This window comes from Danio rerio, chromosome 5 (genome assembly GCF_049306965.1).
Source record: "Danio rerio strain Tuebingen ecotype United States chromosome 5, GRCz12tu, whole genome shotgun sequence".
Lineage (NCBI taxonomy): Eukaryota > Metazoa > Chordata > Actinopteri > Cypriniformes > Danionidae > Danio > Danio rerio.
In genome coordinates this window covers 29,405,861-29,423,729 of record NC_133180.1, presented here as the reverse complement: position 1 = coordinate 29,423,729, position 17,869 = coordinate 29,405,861, and the positions used below count along the sequence as shown (strand labels likewise).

General features: G+C 40.9%; 1 protein-coding gene across 1 annotated transcript; it reads right to left on the bottom strand.

Moving 5' to 3' along the window:
* Positions 1-6,034: 6,034 nt before the first annotated feature.
* si:ch211-186e20.7 lies at positions 6,035-10,563 on the bottom strand. The gene is made up of 5 exons (XM_689908.10): positions 10,445-10,563; positions 9,624-10,244; positions 9,250-9,532; positions 8,981-9,125; positions 6,035-7,863 (listed from the first exon to the last, which is right to left on the bottom strand). The coding sequence occupies exons 2-5, from the start codon at positions 10,225-10,227 to the stop codon at positions 7,663-7,665; spliced, it is 1,233 nt and encodes a 410-aa protein (XP_695000.3). The 5' UTR covers positions 10,228-10,244; positions 10,445-10,563; the 3' UTR covers positions 6,035-7,662.
* Positions 10,564-17,869: the final 7,306 nt, after the last annotated feature.

The window sequence follows — 17,869 nt, the reverse complement described above, 5'->3', positions numbered from 1 at the left end:
TTCCCCTTCGGGGGGAACTCCAGCACTATAAGTGGATTTGATGTTCTAAATCCACGTATGGGAGCCCATTGAAAGCGCCATAATGACTGCACCTTACCAACACCCACCATGAGAGAGCGGTCAGGCAAGCGTCACGCACCCAGATCATGAGAGGCGTGGTCCTCTAACGTGCCCTTGGCCCTAACTTATCCCACTTCAAAGAAGTTTTACGGAATAGGTATCTTTTTTGGGAGTCGCTAGCGTCTAGATAATTCTAGGAATATACGACAGTACGTTGGGAAGTGTGCCATCCCAGTAGGGAGGACGCTGCGGAGACCATCCGCACCCAATAGGGGGAAACAAATGGAATTACATATGGACTAACCCTGAAAAGGGGGAGTGCGCATAAAAGGTGGTTAGCAGATAGGGAAAGCACGGGTCCGCCCAGGGGTGGAACTTAACCGTGGTGGAAAAAGCATATGGGGATCACCAGCGGGGATCGGCCATAGCAGGCACCTATACCCAAAACGCGGGCTGACCAGCGGGCAGACCTACAACGTAATGGGCCAGCAAGTGACTCCTCCGCTGAGTCAGTGCTGGGGGCCTCGGAGGAATCTGCAGGGCTCACTGAATGGGGAACTTACTGACAGACAGAAGGGTGCACATCTCTCCGTGTTAGGGAAAAAAGGCATCACAAGCGTGTACAACACCTACCGAGTTGTTTCCTCAATCACCAAAGGTACCTAACACCCTTGAGGAAACCGGCTCCACTCGCAGATTATAAAATCTTGCAAATGCGTTGGGTGTCGCCCAGCCCGCAGCTCTACAAATGTCTGTTAAAGAAGCGCCACGCGCACACGCCCAAGAGGATGCAACGCTCCGAGTGGAGTGCGCATGCACTCCCGGGGGGCGCGGCTGACCTCTGCTCAAATAAGCACATTAAATGGCCTCCACAATCCAGTGGGATAAACGTTGTTTAGACACGGCACTTCCCTGCTGCCGTCCGCCATAACAGACAAAGAGCTGCTCAGAAGATCTAAAGTTCTGAGTACGGTCCACATAAATGCGCAGAGCGCGAACTGGACAAAGTAAAGACAGGGCTGGGTCTGCCTCCTCCGGGGGCAGCGCTTGCAGGGTTACTACCTGATCTCTAAAGGGAGTGGTAGGAACTTTGGGCACATAACCCGGGCGGGGTCTCAGGATAACGTGAGAAAATCCCGGCCCGAATTCCAGGCACGAGTCACTGACCGAAAATGCCTCCAGGTCCCCGACCCTCTTAATGGAGGCCAACGCGACCAGCAGAGCTGTCTTCAGGGACAGAAATCTTAAAGATACTGTATCGAGTGGCTCGAAGGGATCAAATCGCAGGCTCGTGAGAACGAGGGCGAGATCCCAAGAGGGCGTGAGAGGGGGGCGAGTTGGATTAATTCGCCTAGCGCCTCTGAGGAACCGGATGATGAGGTTAGGCTTTCCCACGGTGCCGCCAGCCACTGCGTCATGGTGAGCAGAGATGGCAGCAACGTAAACCTTGAGAGTGGAGGGCGACAGCCTACTGTCCAGCTTCTCTTGAAGGAAAGAGAGCACAACACTGATCTGGCAAGATCGGGGGTCTTCTCTGCGAGAGACACACCACTCAGTGAATAGACTCCACTTCAGGGCGTAGGCGCGCCTCATAGAGGGGGCTCTAGCCTGAGTGATGGTATCAACCACCGCGGGCGGCAGGTTACCTAAGTCTTCCTCGCGTCTATGGACCACACGTGGAGGTTCCAGAGATCGGGACGAGGGTGCCAGACGGTGCCTTGTCCCTGAGAAAGTAGGTCCTCTCTCAAAGGGATCTGCCAAGGGAGGGCCGTCGCGAGGAGGGAGAGCTCTGATATCCAGGTCCGGTTGGGCCAGAGGGGCGCAACTAACAAAACCTGCTCCTCGTCCTCCCTGACCTTGCACATTAGCCGCCGCCGTACTGTCCGTCCTGACCTGCACGTGTTGCTGCTCCAGCGCCGGAGAAAAACGGCGGAGAGCAAGGAACACTGCCAACAGCTCTAGGCGATTGATGTGCCAATGCAGCTGGGTACCTACCCACAGGCCCGCAGCTGCATGCCCGCGACACACGGCTCCCCAGCCTGTGCTGGAAGCATCTGTCGAAACAACAACATGACTGGACGCCTGTCCCAGAGGCACACCGGCCTGCAGGAACGAGGGGTCGTTCCAGGGGCTGAGGGTGCGGTGACACAGCACAGTAACAGAGACTCGGTGTGTGCCCGCATGCCATGCGCGTCTCGGAACTCGATCTTGAAGCCAGTGCTGAAGTGGTCTCATATGGAGCAATCCGAACGGCGTGACAGCCGCAGCGGAAGCCATATGCCCCAGGAGCCTCTGAAAATATTTCAGTGGGACCACTAACTTGCTGTCGAGCTCCCTCAGATAGTTCAGCAGCAGGCGAGCGCGCTCTCCGGAGAGGCGCGCTACCATGGTGACCGAGTCCAGCTCCATCCCGAGAAAAGAGATCCTCTGCACCGGGGCGAGTTTGCTCTTTTCCCAGTTGACCTGCAACCCCAGTAGGCGGAGATGCCGGAGCACCTCGTCTCTGTGCGCAGTCAATTGCTCCAGAGAGTGGGCTAAAATCAGCCAGTCGTCGAAATAATTGAGTACGCGGATGCCCGCAAGCCGCAGAGGACATCTGATCTCCGATGTCAGCGAGCGTGAGAGCTACCATCTGATTAGACGCATCACTCCCAGTACCCGAAGCTTCGATGGAGCGCTTGGAGGAGCGAGAGGTCCGCGAGCCCGTGGGTGGCGGATAGTCTCTCGCTGAAGCCCTCAGATCTGCCCGAGCGCCCGCTGATGAGCAGGAGGCAACTGGGGTGGCTCGCTCTCTTACGAAAGCTAACCGCGATCTCAACTGCGCAACGGTCATGGTATCGCAGTGACGACATGAACCGCCCCCGAGCACCACATTAACATGCTGGACCCCCAAACATGTAATGCAGTGATCGTGTCCATCATCCGGAGCCAGGAAACCCCCACAACCAGAAACGCACAGTCGGAGCGCCATCCTGAAAAGGACGTGCTGCACGACTGTGTTGCTCTTTTAGGAAGTTTGCAACAATACGCACCGCTCTTGGAGGACCGGACCCAAAGGGACGCCAGGAAAGGGAGATACCCAGCTCGACCGTCTGCCGCTGCGTGGACTCGCTCTGGACCGGGATGCAATCGTTCTCTCGGAATGGCTGTAGATCAGCAGGAGGAACCCTCATAAGCTCGATCAGAAAAGGCTCTGAAGCGAAAAGGATAGCGTCTGCTGGCGCCAGGCGTGCTTATATACTCAGTTGATTGCATATGCCGCACACCTGCACAGGCTTGCGCTGCCAATTCATTCTTAATTGGCCCGTTCAATACTCTTTCAGACGAGTAGCTTCTAAACCGAACCTCCCATATGTGGATTTAGAACATCAAATCCACTTATAGTGCTGGAGTTCCCCCCGAAGGGGAACTGGGGATATGTGCTCATACTTGCGAGTCCCTGTCAGAAGTCTTACAGCCGCATTTTGGACTAATTGCAATCAGTTCAGGGCATTTTGACTAATACTTACTTATAGAGAGCTGCAATAGTCAAGTCTCCCCAAAATAACAGCATAAATCACCCTCTAAAGGTCATTAAAAGGGAGAAGTCACTTTTGCCACAAGTCATAAATAGAATAAAATGGATTTAACAACTGAATTTACTTTTTTATTAAATTTTAGATCACTATCAAACTGAAACCCAAGGTTTCTAACAACAGGTTTTTAATAAATTGATAGCTCACCTAAACCTAATAACTCCAGAGGGGTAGGATCCTCAAACCAGACCAGCTCAGTTTTTTCCTCATTAAAATTGAAAAAATTTGACAACAGCCAGGTCCTAACCTCAATTAGACATCTCATAAGGGAGTCAAGGCCATTTTGATCATTATTTTTAAGAGAGACATAAATCTGAGAGTCGTCAGCATCAAAATGATAAGCCACAACATATTTATGAAAAAAATAAAGGTAAATATATATAAAGAAAATAAAATGGGTCCAGGTATAGACCCTTGCAGAACTCCACAGGTCAGGAGTCTGGAGGATGAAAAGCTCCGACCAACATTAACACAAAAGTTTCTGTTTGACAACCAAGATCTAAACCATTTAAGAGCAGAGCCCTAAATGCCCACCAAATTCTCAAGATGGGAAATAAGGATCTCATGGTCTATAGTGGCAAAAGCTGAAATAAGGTCAAGAAGCAAAAGGGTCTTAGAGTGCCCCGAGTCCCTAAATTAATAAAATGTTATTCATCACACATAGCAGTGCAGACTCAGTACTATGGTATGCCATAAAACCTGATTGAAAAGCTTTATGAACACCGTTAAGCTCCAGAAAGCTCTGCAGTTGTGTTAAACAGTTTTCTCCAAGATCTTAGATAAAAAGGGTAGTTTTGAAATAGGGCTAAAATTGAACAGCACAGATTTATCCAAATTTGGCTTTTTCAGAAGAGGCTGCACTACAGCATGTTTCAGTTGTGAAGGCACCATTCCAGAAACAAGACTCCTATTAATAATGGACAATATACTAGGGCCTATAATCTCAAAGGCTAGCTTAAAAAACTTTGATGGGAAAATATCCAATGGACAGCTGCTAAGTTTTATTCGGCCCACTGTATCTGTCAGAGACACAAAATAGATAAGTGTGAAACTAACAAGTGCAGCAGGGGACACGCCAGGTTCAGGAAAAACAATATCATAGCTAACGATTCCAGACCTAATTTAAGAAATCTTATCCAAGAAGAAGTTTAAAAAAGCTTCACATGTATCGCATAATTCCTCCATAACAACATTTGACATTTGAAATAAAATGTCAGGTTTATTTTAAAAATAGCAATTAAACAATTCCACAGGTGGTCCACATCCAAATAAGAGGGAGGGTTCTCTAGCATAGTTGTATGTTGATCATTAATGTACAAATTTATAAACAGATCAATAGAAGAGCCCTTAAATCTACTAAACCGCCTGGAGATATTAGATGAGTTAGTAGCTTATTTTATGGGTAAAAGTGATCTCAAACGTCACAATTTTATGGTCTGAAAATGGATTGCGTCTCATTATAGTAGTTAAATGTGATATTTAATTCATCTTGTCTCTCTCTAACGACTTTTTTGTCTTTTGAATCTTTCAGGTAACGTGTCAGCGTCAGTACACTGCTTCAATCTTAATTTTTGTGAAAACCTCAGTGTAATATCGTTCGTTGTTGTGTGGGAAGAAGAAGACAGGGTCGGCAATATCAGGTAAATAATATACTTTTATTTTTTTTTCAATGCACAACACGTGTAGCAGTTAAGGTGTGTGTGTGCTCTCTCCGGCTGCTCCTTCTCTTCTCCTTAAGAAGGGTGTCTCTCCGGCTCAATCACTAGAATAAACAGGTGTTATTTATTATTTCTGATTGGCCTGCTGATTAGCCGCCAGGCTCTGAGCATGCTCTCCCCCCTCATTGGGTGTTCGATCATGCTTACCTCTCCACACTCAGATACTGTTGGTTGTGCACCTTTTTACCAAGCAAGTTTGTTGACACTGTTATAACAACACATATTACTCTGCCTATTCATGTATGAGTTCCGCGGAAAAAAATGACTGACAGGTAGTAATTTGTAGGTAACTTATTATTATTTATTTATGATTTGGTTATGGGTAAAACAAAGATCATGCAGGTTAGGGGTTCGTTCTTCGTACGTGGATTACTCAATTAGCTGGATTTGGATGTTGACATGATCCAGGATCATTTTGTTCTTCAAAACTCATCTGAGACTTGTTGTCATAGTAACAGTTCTGGTAGCTCAAGCCTGCGTATAGGAGCAGGTTCATTTTATATAAACAGGATTAGATTGGGTCAGTTCAAGCAAAGATAATACTGAAAGAATGTACCAAATGCTGATGTTTTCTTACAGTAGTAATATACTTGGGTAAATAGTATATATGTATAAATATAAGTTAAAAATACATCATTAATAAAACTTATGCAATCCGAAATAAAAGTAAAAGACTGCCACTTGGTGGTTCAAAGACAAAATTTATTGATATGAACTTTTAAGATGCAAACGCGTACATGCACAATATTCGATTCGATACATTGATATGCAATGAAATAAATGATGAATTCTCTTGACACATGAAAGTGTAAAGCCTGCAGCCCACAACAAACGTGAGAAGTTATTGCGTGTCATATTTCACAAACCATTTAATGCTAATTTGATGTAATTTTGCTGTTATGGATAATTGAATATTAATCAGATGATGTCATTACGCTGCTGTGCCGTCAGCCAATCGTTACATTACTGATCATGATCAGGATAGATCAGTCCTTCACAACACATGCAGCGATTTCAGATCAGTTCATCCAGACTTTTTAATCTGATTCGCAAACTTGTTTGAAAAACCAAATTAGCCAGAGATCAGTTATCAAGATGAACAGATCCAGGATAAGACAAATCATCTTATATCATTTAAGCGAGGTACGAAGAATGGACCCCAGGTAGTTGAAATGGTAGACTATACAAATAATTGATTCATTATGAATTAATTATTTTATAAATAATTAATTCACTGCCACCTACAACGACGATGCCATCGTCCATCTTGATGTTTCACATTAGACATCATGCGATGTCAAATTGGTCAGCATCGCTAAACCCTACTTCATACAGTTATACAAAATTACAGAAAACAGTTCCCATCCAAATTTGTTTTCTTTTCTGCTCGTAGCTGTGCGTAACATTCATTTAGTAGTACTTGTGCATCTACACCCCACCCCATAACTTGAACTCCCATTGCACCATAGCACACTTAATATAGCACATAATCATTGCACCACTCTGCACATATACATATCCACTGTGCATATACATTGAACTTATGACTTACATATCTACATATCTATTTGCAACTCCTGTTTGTAGCAAATAACAACTTGTATATTATGTTCATATCAGTGTGCATATTCCTCATTATTAATAGAAAACTGTAGCTGATTCTAGTTATTACAACAGAAGGTGCATTTCATTGCTTTGTACTTGTACATGTTGAATTACAATAAAGTTGAATCTTATCTGAACTAATTTAATCACCCTAGTGTTCCAGTGACATAAAGACTCAGTGACTATGTTTACATGCCTCCAAATAATTACATTTTCACCTATACTGTCTATATAATTACCTTTAAACAAATTAAATAAGGTGTACTAGCAACCAGGGGTGCTAAATATAATTGCTAAACTGGCAGTGGGTGGGTTAAAAGAACCAAAACAAAGACAGCAGTTCTAGCATGTAATGGACATTGTAAAAACAGAAAATCTGACTTCAGCATTGTTTTTCAGATAAACATGTTCACTTAGCATGTTTTTTAAATATCTGCAAACATATTATGGTGTTTTTTATGCTTTAGAAAAATCAAAAACTTACATACAGCACCTTAAAACACTAAATGTGTGGTGTATAAAAGGAATCAAATCAATTTCTTGCAGTTTATTTTTTTCCAACCATCACCTACAGTAAATAAGCTGCTTCAGATGTGTTAAAACAATAAAAACTGAACTCTACAAAATCTGCAATCTATGGCACTGCAGTTGTTAAATGGTTTCCACCTACTGGCTAACATTGTCTTAACATCTTGTGGGCAACATCACAGTTTTTCATTTGGGTTGACGACTTTCCCAAAGAAAAGGATGTTGTCATTTGTTTGATCCGTGATAAAGATCATGAATGGGCGATTAAATTTTAAAATACTCAATGGGTTGTGTAACCTTACTCTCATTGAAACTCCTGTCACTGCTGCTGCGGTGGTTCCTTGCTCATCGATATCCAGAGTGGCTTTATGCAAAACCTAAGTGAATCAAACAGACTCCTCTTAAAGTCTTTTAATAATATAATTTAATCATGATTTAGGTTATATTTGAATGACAATGATGCACTTCAAAACAAAGAGGTTTTTCCAAAGTTTTGTTTGTAATATTGTCAAAACAGTCCCTGTCCTCAAATCTTCAAAACTACAAAAGTTGCTGCCTGCATAGATTTAGTTCTGATTCACAGAGTCTCATTTTGATTTGACCAAATATTTAACTTGAGTAGATTCAGTGAATATAAATTAAATACAAATGCTGCTCATATTTCAGTAACACTTCAGTTACAGTAGGTCACGATTCATGCTATTAACTACTGGCTTATTAACAACTACCTGTTGTTAAGATATCAACTGTTCATTAGTAGTTATAAAGTATATTCCTATTCTGCATTCCTAATCTTACCCAAATCTAAACACAGCTTTTACTAAATATTAATAAACAGTTTATTAGTACACTGTAAAACCCAAAAGTCAAGGTAACTCAAACTATTTGATGAAATCGATTGCAACAAACCATTTAAGTTCAAAAGCTAATTTTAATGAGTACTGTGAACTTAATCCATTTGAGTAAATGAACCAATTTGAGCGCAGTAAAGCACAATTATTGAAGAGACCTCAAACCAACTGAGTACTGTAAAACCTAATAAGTTCAGGCAACTCTTTGAGGAAGACGATTCGTTTGAGGAAGACAAATCGTTTAAGGAAACGATTGCTACAAACCATTTGAGTTAAAGAAACTAATCTACATGAGTACTGTAAACTTACTCCATTTTAATTGAAGTGATAGGTATTTAATTACTCATTACCCTCAACACTGAGTTTAAAACTCTTTTCAAATGAGCAGAATTAACTTTCAGTAGATTTTGAATAAACCACGCTCATTTCACTTGATAAAGGTGACTTGGGTTTTACAGTACAGTTTACTAAGCTGGTAGTGTTAGTTAATGGTTTGTTAATAACATAAATTGTGACCTAGAGTAAAGTGTTACCCATATTTCTAAAATTAAAGGGTAAACATCACTTTAGATACTGTATAATCTTTTCAGAACACTGTTGACTTGACTTTTGACTTTTAATAGAGATGGATTTGAGACTTTACCTTTGAAACGAAGATCTTTTCCTCTGAAACTCCTGTAAAGTTGGCTTTATCTGAAAATATATCAGCCATTCCCATTCCCTTCAAAATATCCTTCAAGGAGTATGATGTTTTCAGAGAAAGCTTGGGGACGTAGATGTCAACTGTTCTGCAGGAACAAAAAAGTCACTGTGGTTAAAGGTGACTGGGTAATCCATATGATGAACACACTAAACTTAAAACACTTGAATGAAACAATTGGGATGGTCTTAATTTTAATGAAGACAACCAACTTTTTAAAGGCACTTCTCTTCCACTTTTCAACGTGCTGTCTAGAGACTGTCATCTCTAGATCTTTGATGTTTTTTTGCTCCATTTTATCATCTGGGACAGCCAGAAACATGGAGAAGGAATCCTTGTAGTCAAGACAGAGGACTTTAGTGGACAGTTCAGCATCATAAAAGACTTTGAGACGTTCATACTGATGCATCATTTGCACCGTAACTGTGGTCTTATCATCTATATGAAATGTACTCTCACGGGTTTTTTCTGGCTTAAAAGGCTTGTCCCATTTTCCTTTAGAAGAAAGAGTGGAATTATTTAAGAAGATCTAATGCCATTTTCAGAATTGCAATACTTTGACTATTGTGTATAGCCGTGCACTTACCTTTAAAATATATATATGTGAGAAGAAACATCAAAGTATCGTCTTCCAGATTATCAACAGCTTGATTGATTTTTCCTTGTGTTTTTTTCTTTGCATAATTATTAATTTGATCGACTGTTTCTTTGACCCTGAAATCTACAGTGAAGCCATCAGAGTGGTAAAACTCCTTCATGTCCTCCAGAAACTTGGAATGAGGCTTAAATCGGTCGCTTGCATAAAGAGCAGTGCCGACATCGATATCCACTCCTGTCCTATTGCTGATGTCTTCCAGGAGACTGTGAAACAGCTGGTGCATTTCCTCAGTGCTGAAGATTGTGCTGTTGTAGCCAATGCCACTGAGAAGCTGCTGTTTGGTGTCTCCACCGGCTCCTAAAGAAAGCTCAGAAAGGGCCATAGACACACTGAACGGAGAGAAGAAGATGTTTTTGGACTGATAGTCAGGCAATTCAATAACCCTTTTGTACAGGTGAAAAGCAAAATCGTTGTTCATGTTTATCAATGACGGGAGTTTAGCGCTAATGGGAGGTTGTTGTAAAGTCTCTTGATTCCCACAGACAACTATTGCAAAACCAAAAATCCACAAAAGTACACCGTTCCGTTCCATGGTTTTATTTGAAGGCTCTGAGGGGAAATATAACAGAAAGAGTTTGAGAACATATTAGTGACAAGGAGGACATGTTCATGACAGTTTGACGCATCAGCAACGATGAACAATTTAGCTGCTTTATTTTTCTTTTCTTCTACAAGATCAGATTTGCATTTATTTATCAAACAAAACAATTATTCAATATTTCAGATCTAAAAAAAAATGATTTCCCTACCTCTAAAGACAACTGTTGTTCCTCTTCTCAAACTAGACTGAGTTATAAAGCCTGTGCCCTTACGGTTGGTTGTTAAACAACCTTTAGTCTGTTTACTTTATAAAAAAATTATTAACCTCTAAGAAAGCCCTCACATCAGCACAGTCAATAAATGGTTGCAAGGCTATCAGCATTTAACCTTAATGAGGAGATGACAGTTGAATAATTGTTATTAATGATATAATATTAATAAAATATATTTAATTTATTTAAAAAAACACCCATATTTTATAAAAATTCCCCATGATTTTAAATATTTTTATTATTTACCATTACCATTTGGATAACTATTTTGTATACTTTGACTTAACACAAGGACATACTGTAAAAACAGTAAATAAATCCAAATCCAAACTCCAAATAATAAATCCAAAAAGAAAAGGATAATTATGTCATCGATATTAGCGAAATTGAAAGTTGTCACTTGTACTTGATTTAAAAAAAAATAATAACTGGTTGTTTTTACTGAAATATAAAACGTGAAAATGTTTTGACATTTATATTGATTTTCATATAACTAGTGGTGGTTGCTAAGGGTGTGATGCAGTTAATGCAAATAGTATTTTAGCAAAAACAATTTGATGTGCCAATTTATGATCTCATTATGCAATTAGAGTAAAGCCTGAGTGCATGTCAAGAAAAGAGTTATGAACTCATTGATCCACTTTCTAAATACACAAATGTGTCTCTGTAGGGTAACCCCAGCAAATTCTTTAGTTAAAAAGATTTTAGTTTACTTTTATTTATTTGCCCTTACTAAATGCTGCAGTCAAAGGCGAAGACTGAAATAATATGCTTACACAACATCCAACAACTCTCTAAAATTCACCTATATTAGAAAACTATTCCCAGCATTATCTACCGCAGGGGTCATCAACCCTGTTCCTAAGGAGCTTCCTGCAGATTTTAGGTGCAACTCAGATCAAACACACCTGAACCAATTAATTAGATTAGATTAGATTCAACTTTATTGTCATTACACATGTACAATTACAATGCAATGAAATGCAGTTTAGGTCTAACCAGCAATGCAATAGCAGCAAATGCAGGATACAGGTATAAGTTATAAAGTGCAGTTATAGAAAAACTATGGTAATATTTACAGATGGATGTACTATAATATTATATACAGGTTGTATTAGCTATGAACATTTACAATAGATGAATATGAATATATGTACAGGTTGCTATTAATAATCAGAAGTGTGCAGATAAATAAACATAATTACAAATGTATATGTACAGTGGGTGTGCACAAAATTACATGTCCATGTGCAGTGGGTATGTACAGTTCAAATAAGAAAATCAGTGTAATGTAGTGCAATATATATGTGCAAATGTTAATGTTAAACAGTGCAGTGATTATGAGGAGTTTAAGTTGGAGGAGAGTGGGGGGTGTATTGGGGGGCAAAAGAGTCAGTGAGGGACAGCTCTGGGGAAAAACCTGTTCCTCACTCTGCTGGTTTTTGTCCGGGGGAGCCTGAATCGCCTGCCAGAAGGCAGGAGTGAAAACAGTCTATCAGCGGGGTAAAAGGTGTCCTTTAGAATACTGCATGCTCAGCACAAACAGTGTTTTCTCTGGATGTCCTCAATGGCTGGCAGTGTGGTCCCTGTGATGCGTTGGGCAGTTTTCACCACCCACTGCAGTGCCTTGCGCTCAGCAACAGAGCAGCTTCCATACCAGACTGTGACACAGTTGGTCAGGATGCTCTCTATTGTGCAGCGGTAGAAGTTCACCAAGTCAGCTGATGAAAGCTGGTTCTTCTGCAGTTGCCTTAAGAAGAATAGGCGCTGGTGAGCCTTCTTGACCAGGCTGGAGGTGTTGGTGGTCCAGGAAAGGTCCTTTGAGATGTGGGTCCCCAGGAACTTGATGGATGAGACGGGCTCAACGGCCATCCCATTGATGTGGATGGGATTATGTGAGCCTGTTCGTCCCTTTCTGAAGTCCACAATGAGCTCCTTGGTCTTGTTGGTGTTAAGGAGCAGATTATTGTCGGTGCACCAAGTGGCCAGATGCTGTATCTCCTCCCTGTAGGCCGTCTCATCATTATTGCTGATTAGACCAATCACTGTGGTGTCATCTGCAAATTTGATGATAGTGTTGGATCTGTTCACAGGCCTACAGTCGATAGTAAAAAGGGAGTGAAGAGGGGCTCAGCACACAGCCCTGTGGTACACCAGTGTTGAGTCTGACGGTGGTGGAGCAGATGTTAGTCTGAAAGTCCATAACCCAGTTGCAGAGAGACGTGTCGATATCCAGGTCTCTAAGTTTGATCAGTAATTTGGAGGGTATGACAGTGTTGAATGCTGAGCTGAAGTCAACAAACAGCGTTCGTGCATAAGTGTTTTTATTGTCCATGTTTGAGTACAGAGTGCAGTGCTATGGAGACTGCATCTTCTGTGCTCCTGTTGCCACAGTATGAAAATGATGTGAGTAGAGTGTGGATGGCAGAGAGTCTTTTAGATGTGCCAGGACCAACCGCTCGAAGCACTTCATGATGATGGGTGTGAGTGCTACAGGGCGGTAATCATTTAGGCATGTTGGGCTGGAGTGTTTTGGCACTGGCACAATAGAGGTGGTTTTAAAGCATGTTGGCACAGCTGCTAGGTTAAGCGACAGGTTGAAAATGTCTATGAATACCCCAGCGAGCTTAGGACCTGAAGCAGCACTTCATAATTACAGGCAGGTGTGTATGCTCAAGGATGCAACTGAAATCTGCAGGATGGTAGCTCCTCAGGAACAGGGTTGGTAACCCCTGATCTACAGTATCAACACAATCTCACAATTTGTAGCTTTGATTTGGCTAATTCGTGGGCATTTGTATGATCTCATTCGTACAATTTAATAAGATTTGCTTATCCCCCAATGATTGTTGAGTTCAGGGGCTGGGTTGGGTGCCACGCCTCCTGTTTAAAATTGTACATTTTTGTACGACTAAACTAAGACCTTAATTTGGTGGCTCAGGTTTATCTAATTGGGGTTTGAGCTAAACTACAGGAACGAGCTTGGGACCCCTGCATTACAGCATCAAACATTTCATAACAAAATAAGCAGACATGCCAGTAACTTCAGCCCTCGGAATTTTCTGTGTGCTAAGAAAGGAAGCATCGTAATTAAATCACTTCTATGAAGCAGATGCTTCTATACTACAGATGCAACTTTTTCTAGAAAGAGAAGCAGGCTTTTTAATTCTTCTGTCATATCATTCATCAGCTGTAAGAATGGCCATTCTTGAATGATTTTGATTGCATCTCTGTGAGTTTTATTTTAAACAAGGCACAACACTAAAGGAACTACACCTTCTAAAAATGCATACATCACATCCAATGCAAGTGACATTGTGACCCAAGTAGCCTAATTTGTCAAAAGGACAGCCTCCCATAACATCATAAATGGCTTATTAGTCTGGATTTTAGTTTACATGCTTTTAAATGGTAACTGTGGACAAGTTAAGATTTCTAAAAACGTCTTTTAATGTCTCCATGTATGGCCATACAGTAACTACCAGTTCTACCAACATTAAACAACATGCTAAATCTACCTATTATGTATGGCTTCTTTCCTGCAGCTGAACAACAAAAAACTGACAATGATCCCCTCAGGTACACCTTGCATGCTTTATTCAGTGTTAAATACTAACAGTGTGAGTCTGAATGCCATTTTACTGGACATTTATAGAGAACCAAAGCAAAGACAGCATTCTGGCATGTAACACCCATTTTCAAATCAGAATATCTGACCTCAGCTTTGCTCTTCAGATTAACAATAATGTTTACTTAGCATGTTTCTTAAATATCTGCAAACATATTATGTTATGTTTATGCTTTAGAAGAGCCAAAAACTTACATACAGCATCTTTAATTGCTGTGGTCTTGGTTATGAGATTCCTTTTCATGGATGCATTGTTAAGAACTTTGCCACATACCAGACGTTGCACCCTGGGATGTTTCTGTTCTTGATGTATATTGAATTTGATGTATAGTTCAACTTAACACTGTTTGGTGTTGTTCACTGCTGCTAGCAGATGTTATAAGGACCTTACCAGCATTGTTAGCAGTTGTTCTGTTCACTCACATCCCCTTCAGTTATTGTGCTCTCCTCTTGATCTTCATTTCTCTTTCCAGATTGAGACCACAATGGCAGTTTTGCTCACCTTTTAATAATTTAGCCTACTTGCAAATTTTCTTAGTGTTTTTAACATTTTTTTTTATTGCGTGATTCCCCTTTGCACCACTAGAGGAAGCCAGTGGGCCACTAGTGGCACCTGCGCACTCACTGCTCTAGACAATATGCAAGAAAATCACCATAGCTCTAAACAGGAAATTAACATCATCCTAAATTTCTTGCTGCACTGACTGAGGCTATTGAATTTTTCTCTATCTGCATCTCAGAATCGAGGTAAAATGTTCTCTCTTTTTTAAGCATTCATGTTTGGGTGAGCAGAAAATTCAGCATTATCTGTAAAAGTTCCTTAACCTCAGTACATTCTACCTCAAGGTGAAGGTGAAGAAGTTGTAGTCTTTTGTAACACCATATATTTATGCTTTCAGTAAACATGACATCTAAAGCACTCATCCTTGGGAAATATTCTTTGACTGTCATAAAGTCCACAAGTAAATATTAAATACTAAAATGGAAAACAAATACACCTCGCCAAGTTTCTCTATTAACAAGGCTTGCAACATGAGAAGTGCTGCTTTAAAATCAGTTCCTGAAAAAAAACGATGTGCCATACAAACACAGTTTTTCATGAGCTGAACTCAAACATCTAATGCTTTTTATGTACACAAAGGCCATATTTACCTCACACATTGTTCACATATTTGCCATATCTTCTAAAAATTTTAGATTCACACTGCACAATCAAAATCGCCAACAAATGCCTGAAATTGGAGGCAAATCAGTGCTTGTTCGCACGAGTGTCATGCAGTGAGAAAACAACTGCGATCTGATGACTTATAAAATTATGCAGTGTGCAGTCATGGCTCCTTTGCCTAGATCATAGGTCTCAAACTTGATTAGGCGCAGCAGCTACGCACAGTTTTGCTCCAACCTTATTCAAACACTACTGATCCAAATAATTGATTATTCGAAAGAGTCTTAAACACCTTGATTAGTTGCCTCAGATGTGTTTGATCAGGGTTGGAGCAAAACTGTGCAGAGCTGCGTCCCTCTAGGAATTGAGTTTAAGACCTATGGCCGAGATAATCCATCCACATCACAGGTGTGGCATATCAAGATGCTGTTTAGACAACATGGTTATTGTACAGGTGCGCCTCAGGCTGGCCACAGTAAAAGGCCACTCTAATGGCCTGTTTCCACTGAGTGGTACTGTACGGATCAGTTCGCTTTTATGGCCGTTTCCACTGTCAAAAGGCATACCGAACCGTACCGTACGTAAGGGTACCAAACACGAGAAAGGATACCAAAAGGCGGAGCTAGACCCACAGCTACACGCTATTGGTTTACAGAGATACATCATTAGCTTGCGCAACAAGCCAGAATCAAAACAATGAACCACCATGTTTAAAATACACAGCCAAGAGATTACAGCGTAATTATATATACATATAATAATGAGCCATGGTCGACCCGGGCTCAAAGAAACCTTGTTGTCGTCTTGATGAACAGCTACAAAGCCAAAAAGAAAAGCAGATTTTACCTTGTGACTTTACAAGTTTTTTTTTTACTGAATTTTTTTTTACGAGCCAGTCTGTAGCGCGAGCGCTTTCGCTTTCTTGCTTGCGCTCGCCGCTCGTCTATATCTGAAATAACAAACTTTTTGAGCTGATAATAATAACGCGTGCTTGATTATTGACGTGGTTTTAAAACCCGATCCTGTTAGAAACTGACAAACGCGAGAGTGACCTGCGTTAAAAAAAAAAAGGAGCATATTATTTTTTCAGCAAACGTGAACAAACTGCCATGTAAAACTATTATCATCACCTTTTGCACTATTATGAACTTAGAATAATGGAATGACTCTCTAACAGAGGCTGCATGTGCTGCTGAAGATTAAACACACATATGAGAGGTTTGCTCTGACTGTGGGCTATATTTTGTGTTGTTTTTGAACCTAAATGACAAAATGAATGCTGTGTATTTTTTTCTGTAGTTGGTAACATATCGGAGACTGAAAGGGTCTGCATGTGTTCATATACAGTACATTGCATTTATTTATTTTATATAATTGCAGACACAGTAGGAAGTGCTGTCGCCTCACAGCAAGAAGGTCGCTAGGTCGCTGGTTTGAACCTCAGCTCAATTGGCGTTTCTGTGTGGAGTTGGCATGTTCTCCCTGCGTTCGCGTGGATTTCCTCCGGGTGCTCCGGTTTCCCCCACAATCCAAAGATATGCGGTACAGGTGAATTGGGTGGGCTAAATTGTCCGTAGTTTATGAGTGTGTGTGTGGATGTTTCCCAGAGATGGGTTGCGGCTGGAAGGGCATCCGCTGCATGGAAAAACTTGCTGGATGGGTTGGCGGTTCATTCCGCTGTGGCGACCCTGGAGTAATAAAGGGACTAAGCCGACAAGAAAATTAATGAATGAATAATTGCAGACGTTACAGTAGGCTATTTCGTCATTGATCTGCAGTTATAGTCAGCTCATGTTCATAGAAATGTTGGTAACACTTTACAATAAGGTTCATTAGTTAATGCATTTACTATCATGCACTAATCATGAATAACAAATGTACAGCATTTTTAATCATAATTGAACATTTACTAATGCATTATTAACACCCAAGTCCATGCTTGTTAACATTAGTTAATGGACCATGAGTTAACATGAACTAACAATGAACTACTTTATTTTTATGAACTAACGTTAACTATCATGAACAAATACAGTAGTAGATGTATTGTTCATTGTTTGTTCATGTCAGTAAATGCATTAATTAACATTAACTAATGAACCTTATTGTAAAGTGTGACCGAAAAGTTAGTATTAAACATTTATACATGAGTATTTATGTGTATAAAGCCATCTTTTTTGTTAGAAGTGCTTCTCATATGATATGTAAGTGACCCATACAGCTTTACTGTAGACATTTTCTGAAGCAAACATGACGTCGACTGAGACTTTGTCATACACCACGCCCACCAAAAGGGTACCCTTGGTAGTGGAAACGCAAGCTTGATAAAGGTGATCCGTACAGTACCAGTCAGTGGAAACGAGCCATAAAATGTGTATTTTTATCACACAGCACAATGCAACAGATCTAGTACATCTAGTATAATTATTAGCACTTAATAAAACAAAACTGACTTTTTTTCAGTGTTGACCTCAATTCATTACTACGTAACATTCAGAACAGAGTGAAGCTTTTTATTAGAAATTACAAATTCAAAGCAACCTGAGGCAACATCCTCAGATAAGCTATT

Bases quoted from the DNA above. Each gene is read 5' to 3' on its own strand.
- si:ch211-186e20.7 (XM_689908.10), bottom strand. From the start codon at position 10,227: ATGGAACGGAACGGTGTACTTTTGTGGATTTTTGGTTTTGCAATAGTT. The intron at 9,533-9,623 runs GTAAGTGCACGG...TTTCTTCTAAAG, and splicing joins CACATATATATATTTTAAAG to GAAAATGGGACAAGCCTTTT. The intron at 7,864-8,980 runs GTAAAGTCTCAA...TGATTCACTTAG, and splicing joins AAAAGATCTTCGTTTCAAAG to GTTTTGCATAAAGCCACTCT.